This window comes from Triticum dicoccoides, chromosome 3A (genome assembly GCF_002162155.2).
Source record: "Triticum dicoccoides isolate Atlit2015 ecotype Zavitan chromosome 3A, WEW_v2.0, whole genome shotgun sequence".
Classification (NCBI taxonomy): Eukaryota; Viridiplantae; Streptophyta; class Magnoliopsida; order Poales; family Poaceae; genus Triticum; species Triticum dicoccoides.
This window is the reverse complement of record NC_041384.1, coordinates 544449956-544456463: the sequence shown is the minus strand read 5'-3', so window position 1 is coordinate 544456463 and position 6508 is coordinate 544449956. Positions and strand designations below refer to the sequence as shown.

Below are 6508 nucleotides of genomic sequence, written 5' to 3'. Positions count from 1 at the left end.
TGAAAATCGAAATACATGCATATTTTTTCTACAGTATATATTTTCATGGCAGCCGATTTCAAAGAGTTTATTCATCCCATCATGCCTGGCGTTGTGTCGTAGAATGAGAGGGGGTCTTGAGCAATTGGGTTAGGAAAGTGTGGGTTTTTTCACCCGATGCAGCGCACGGGCGCTTGTGCTAGTATATTATATATATATATATATATATATATATATATATATATATATATATATTATTTATAATAATAAAACACGGATTGAGTCTCCGGGTTCACCGTCGCGGCCTTTTTACACAAAGATCCCAATTCTTTTTTAAATCAACCCGCGGTGCACATCATAGCTATCTGTAATCTGTAAGTCAACATACCGCTTCGGCCCTCGCCTATCCCCCAACGACGATCCCCAATTTCAGGCGTCGCCCATCGCTGGGTGCTTCTCCGCCATCGCCCGTATAACCCCACCCAATCCCTCGCTCGCTCGCCGGGATCCAAGGCGGCCGCGGCGGCCGGGAGCAGACGTGCACGGGAGGAGTAGTTTGGGTCCGCGCCGCTGCCCTTTGCCTCTGCCACCAACGCCGCCTGCGCCGCCGCCCTTTGCCACCGCCACCATCGCCATCCGCGCCGCCGCCCTTTGTCGTCGCCACCACCGCCGTCCCCTTTGCCGCCACCACCACCGTCCAAACCGCTCTCGGCCGTTGCCGGGGATCCCGGCCGCGCAGCAAATCCAGCGCAAAGGATCTCCAGGCCTGCCGCCCTGCCCGGCGCACCCATCCAGAGGCACATGTTCTCCACAGATCCATTAGATCCCTTGCCGCCTCTCCTCTTTCCCTCGCTGGAGAAGCCTTTTTCATCGTGGCTTGCCCTGGATGCTAGATTCTGCAATTCCTCACCTGCAGTATGGAAGTGCATCTGCACCTGGGGCGCTAGCTGCTGATGGCCATAGATAACAGCGACGTGTACGAGGTGAGAGGATTTTCTTGAGTAGACAGCAATCTACTTTGATTCTTTACCATCAGGCATCTTTTCATAATCAATTCTGCTCAATTTTGACAATCACACGACAACCCCTAGCAAGCCTTTTGTGGAAACATCGAGTACTGTTTAAGATATGTTGTCCACAGGAAACTAATTAATGTATTTGGTCGATGTACAGGGCTACGTAGTGGTTGCAGTCTTGTATTGGCAAGTGAACAATTTAGTGTTCATTGGCAACAAAAAGAAGTGAATAATATCATGCCATAACTTTGTGTTGCTTCCCGGTCCTGGGTAGACGATGTATTGTACTTCTGCATGGAAATCTATAAATGATTATCTGCATATTATTTGTTTGTACTTCTCCAAGATCTCAGCATATACCATCTTAGTAACTTCTGAAACTTTCAGGGGTATAATTTATCATTGTACAAGTGCGTACTAAACGTTAATAACAAGGGGATTCTGTTATTTCTTTTTCAATTTACTTGCACTCGTCAGAAATCTGGTGTATAGAGCAGCACTATTCGGTCTACGCGGTCATATTATTCTGAATTTCAAGGAACAAAAATGATGTATATTTGGAGACGTAGGGGTTGAGGAACCTAATGTTCTTGAAAATTTTAAATATTGAAATGGTTGTTTTGATGCAGCAGAAGGCTTTTTCCTGAAGGGATTGAGATTACCAGGATTCAGATTGGATCCCTGCTGTGTCAGTGCAGGAGAACTTCTCGAACACGTAGGCATGACATGACCGATGTTGATTACGCCTGAACTGCTTTGACATAAAAGATTCCCGGGCCCCTTGACTGAAATCCTGACTAAATTGCAAGTTTCCCTTCTTGAACCCTTGACTGAAATCCTGACTAAATTGCAAGTTTCCCTTCTTGAAATTACTGCGTCTGAAGCTTCCAATCTCACCAACTTCGCTGGAGCACCGTGCGCCCGTGCTCGAGCAGAGGTACCAATTTTCAGTACTGTTTTTAGGGGCTTCTACGTGAATCCCATGCATGGCTTTGTGGCATGCAAGACTTTCCTGCTAGACAAGCAAGAAAACAGAGCCATCACGCTTGCCCTACTGTAGCAACCTTCAAAGCACCACAGAACCTGGGCTCTCTCAATGTCAGTTCATTAGCTGAGCTGATCTCACATGCTAACGCCATGTAATCTTTTTTCTACATTCCACATTTATCAGTTGGATTATATCGTAGATTGAAGTTCAGATCATTATCATGTATGTTGCTCCTTTGAAAGTTAGACTTCATAAAGAAGCAATTTGATCCGACCAGAATACCTCTGAATAGATGCATCATGGATTTGTGGGTTCACCTTGGAAGGTGCAATTCTGGTGATGGTGTCATAACTGATAAATATATACATTGCTTCATATGTTGGATAGTTTTGGCGGCCTTCTTTGTGAGGTAGACTTGACTGATGAGGGCTTAAAAAGGGGCCTTGGTTGTCTGTCAACTGAAAACTCTGTTTATGCACAACCTATATCCTCTATGAGAAGGAACTGGATGGAGCAAGGTCTACATGCCTCAAATTGCTTAAAGATATGCTATGCTCGGCAAGGAGATGGAGAGCGAGAAGTATGGCAGGGTCCTTGAGTGGTATTCACTAAAGAAATACTTGGAGATCAAAATCATTAGAGAGTGAGGCTGCAATCTTAGTGGCAGGCAGAAACAAAGGATTCAGATAGCCCGAGCATTGTATCAGTATGCTGACAACTATTTGTTCCATGATCCGTTCAACGCAGTTGATGCTCATACATGATCCCAATTTTCCAAGGTAAAATACAATCTCTTTTTGTTACCGAACCTTTTTCCTACAATATTCGTATTTGTTCCGCTTGAAAAAGCTAGGACTGATCTTTTGATAATGTTATGTAGAATCTTTGTTGAACTCCCTTGGTGTTAGTTGTTCTTGAACCGAAGAAACATGTGGTCTGGAATTGACATCATTCAGTTCCTTGATGAAAACAAAGTTGCATGTCCTTCTAGTCTAAACGTAATATTATGCCTTGGAGCATATGATGGGGGATAAATCGCAGTTATGAACTGCATTCCACGTGCATGAAGGCGAATGATTTTTCTGGATGCCATTGCCATCTGGTACATTGTGTTTATCAGTGAGTAATTGTACAAAGTTCAGATTATCAGTTTATGTTTGTCTTGGCAGATCGATGGTTTCGCCGCGGTCGTCGGGAGAAATATCATCAATGGTAGGGGAAAAGCAGGTAGGCTGAGGCGGGCAACCACACCAAGCGGCCGACCCAGGAAGGCAGCCCTGCAGCTCCGCCTCGTGCCACTCCCCATCTCTATGTTTGTGCCAGACCCAGCGCAAGGTAGAGGCAGGAGAGGAGGCCGGGAAGAGAAGCTGCAAGGTAGGAGGCTTTTGATCTGAAGGCAAGAGTTGGACGATCTGCTCACAAAGACACACCTCTATTCTGAATTTCTACTTGAAAAGATTGATCAGGTCACAAATGTACCTTGGCTATGTCTCTCACTGTGTGCTGAACAATGTTTTGCTTATTTTCATCTTGGTTGCTGACATCGGTGGTGTTTTCTGTCGGAGAAAGTAGCTGAAGTGGAAGAAGAAGATGAACCTGTAGAAGAGCTGAAAAAAGGACGTGGTAGAAAGAAGGAAGCGAAGCCTAAACAGTATAATGATGTGAGTTCAGATTTCCTATGTTTTCTTCCCTTCTTCATCAATATGATAGCATAGTTGTCTTCTAGATTATGCGAATGTCTTTGGTTGTCATATACTGTGGATGCATTGTAGTTTGATGTATCGTCTGTATTAACTGCTCAACAGACTTTCCTTGAATAATTACACAGAGACTGTTCTATCTCTTATTGTTTCATAAAATTCTGATTAACCGCTCAACCTGTGACAGTACTACCTCGCCCAGCCGCGCATCCAAGATGTGACGCTTGCTGGAAAGCTGGTCAAGTAGGCCCTCGACTGCGAGTTTTAGCTGATTGATCCTGCACATTAGCCTAATTGTTACAATAAACGGACTTACAACAATGATGCTTTCTATATTGAATTTTTATGTTCGACCTCACCATTGCTTAGTTTCCTTTCCTGATGCCAAGACACAAAGAATTTGAGATTCAATTTATCTTTTTTAGTTTTTACACTAGAGTGCTTCATTTATATGTATTACTGTAGACACATGGGAATCCTCAAGGTGTCAGGCTTGTTCTTATTATTGCTCATGCAACCCTAAACTTCAGTTAAATGTACTACTTCAGGTTTTAGTGTTTGGATCATCAGTACAAAACAGAGTTGATGGTATATGTCAATTCTGTATTGGTTCTAGGCAAGTAGGTTGACATGTTCATCTGTTATCATGAGTGTCGTGTTTACACTTGCAGTTCAGATATTAAGCTTAAGCTAAAGATCTCACTGTACTGTCTAGAGGTGGAACCGGGGAATGTTGACGCTTTATTGGTTTTGGTCACAAAAATGTTAGCTGTACATGCTTTCATCTTGATTATATGGACTTCTCAAGTAATACTACTTCTCAGTTAATTCATTGAAGTAATGATACAATCAATTGGATGTTTTTCTACGATTATGGATCTAGAGGAAAAAATGTTGTTTTCACATCATTGTTTTAATCCAATGTTCAGCTTTCATGCTATAAGCTTTACTGCTTTAGACTGAACATTCGTATCAATTGAATCAATGTGGCCTTACATGTAGTGCCGATACTGTTAAATTTGTAGATATCCTATTTTATTCAGCAGTAACTTTATTTTCTTTTCACTTCTTTTTTATAAATGTCATGCTCAATAGGTAATGTCATAGCAGCTGAATTTCTTCATAACTGGCATAGGCAGTTATCTTCTTATGTGCTGTTATTTCTAGAGGTAACCCCTAATCAAATAAAATTTTGGCATCTCATTCATCATACAGTATTTTAGCTTGGCAGAATAAACTTCTAAGATGACTTTCTATACTTTGTTAGGCGAATGGTATGTATAGCATGCCTGTACCATCAAATACATCTAGCCTGCCCGTAAGTGCAGTAAGAAATAATGATATGATGAGCTAGGTTGAGAATTTCAAAGTGTTGAAGACAGAATCAGGCTTTTATTTTCTTGAATTGTTTGAAGTGGATCATATATGTAAAACTTCAAATAATTTCTGAACCCACCAGATGTTGCAGCGTAGAACTACTACTTCTTCAACTTGAAAAGGGTCCATGATTTTTTCATAGCTGCGTTGTTAGCTTATCTATTGATTGTGGTTTTCTTCTTGGTAATCATAACTAAGTTTTCGCTTTACTGTAAACTGCACATATGCAATTGTGAAGGGCATTGAGTTTTTTCTTCAGAAGCAAAGATAGTAAGCTTCTCTTATTCCCAGTAAAGCTCTCTACTTTATTTAGACTGTAGAGTAGAGGGGCAAGAGACAATTTATGAGCAGGATGGTAGTGAAGAGAGGAGCTGCACAGTGGCTTCTCGTCGTGACAACTATTTTCTTAACCTTTTTTACCTCTACCGTTTTGCAATAGTTGACTTGATGTTTTGCTTTGGCTGCTTTGCTGTGTACAATGGGTGGTTGTAGCTGCTGCATGTAGCATTGTATGGTTGATGTGTTTTGTCTTTGATGCAATCCAAATTTTGGCAGCAATTGTTTTGGAGACACGGGAGAAGACTTGGGGCGACGTAGCAATGTGTGGGGCGGGTGGAGCATCGGGAAAGGCCACAGCAACACCCGCGCTTTAATCAATTACGATGGCCTCTGATCGAACCATACTAAGCAAGTGTAAAGGAATTGACAAAGTGCAAAATTGTTCAAAGAAATATGACTTGGGACGACGTAGCAGTGTGTGGGGCGGGCAGAGCGCCGGGAAAGGCCACAGCAACACCTACGCTTCAATCGATTACGATGGCCTCTGACCGAACCATACTAAGCCAATGTAAAGGAATTGACAAAGTGCAAAAGTGTTCAAAGAAATATGGCGGGTGGTCCTACTTCTCAAAATAGAGGGAGAACTCAGTTGTGCCATTTTATCCAACTATATTCAAACATGCGCCTTTTTTGTCAAAGACAAAGAAAAGTGTACTATGAAAGGAAATGTGTGCCATTTTTATCAAATGCCTCCTATCCCACCCCCACCCATGTGTTTCTCCTAAGTCATCTGCTCTTCCCATGCTGCCTTTGCCTCCTTCCTGAATCACCAGATCATCATCGATGTCGGCCGCACCCGCACCATTGTCCCATCCACTTCTTCATCCTCCTCTCCTACTCCCTGCAAGTGCCGCAAGCAACGGCCAACGATGACCCGAGCTATTTTTCTATCTCCCGTTGCAACGCACGAGCATTTTTGCTAGTATAACTAAACTGTATCAAGCAAAATATAGTAAAATAACTTGAAGATATTATTGTTAAAGGTTTTTTTTGAAATGTTTATTGTTAAAGGTTAAGACAATACAAACACTTACCTATCACAGGCTGGGAATGAGTAACTCAACAATTGTCAAAACAAACATATGTGATGTTGGAAATTTTAACTTTAC

General features: G+C 42.2%; 1 protein-coding gene across 9 annotated transcripts; it reads left to right on the top strand.

Moving 5' to 3' along the window:
• Positions 1–365: 365 nt before the first annotated feature.
• Positions 366–6086, top strand: LOC119269074. Of its 9 annotated transcripts, none has more exons than XR_005133439.1 (6): positions 366–962; positions 1625–2762; positions 3153–3449; positions 3556–3644; positions 4779–4852; positions 5616–6086. XR_005133439.1 is itself a non-coding variant. In XM_037550822.1 (6 exons), exons 3-6 carry the CDS (start codon positions 3047–3049, stop codon positions 3928–3930), a joined length of 396 nt encoding a protein of 131 aa, XP_037406719.1. In that variant the 5' UTR covers positions 366–962; positions 1628–2762; positions 2864–3046; the 3' UTR covers positions 3931–4188. The 9 variants fall into 9 exon arrangements, 2 of the variants coding, with proteins under 2 accessions (XP_037406719.1, XP_037406718.1); XR_005133436.1 differs by having other exon boundaries at positions 3553–3644; XM_037550822.1 differs by lacking the exons at positions 4779–4852; positions 5616–6086 and adding exons at positions 2864–3085; positions 3871–4188 and having other exon boundaries at positions 1628–2762; positions 3153–3357; positions 3553–3644.
• The last annotated feature ends 422 nt before the right edge of the window (positions 6087–6508 follow it).

Bases quoted from the DNA above. Each gene is read 5' to 3' on its own strand.
- LOC119269074 (XM_037550822.1), top strand. From the start codon at position 3,047: ATGAAGGCGAATGATTTTTCTGGATGCCATTGCCATCTG. The intron at 3,358-3,552 runs GTAGGAGGCTTT...TGTCGGAGAAAG, and splicing joins CCGGGAAGAGAAGCTGCAAG to TAGCTGAAGTGGAAGAAGAA. The intron at 3,645-3,870 runs GTGAGTTCAGAT...AACCTGTGACAG, and splicing joins AGCCTAAACAGTATAATGAT to TACTACCTCGCCCAGCCGCG.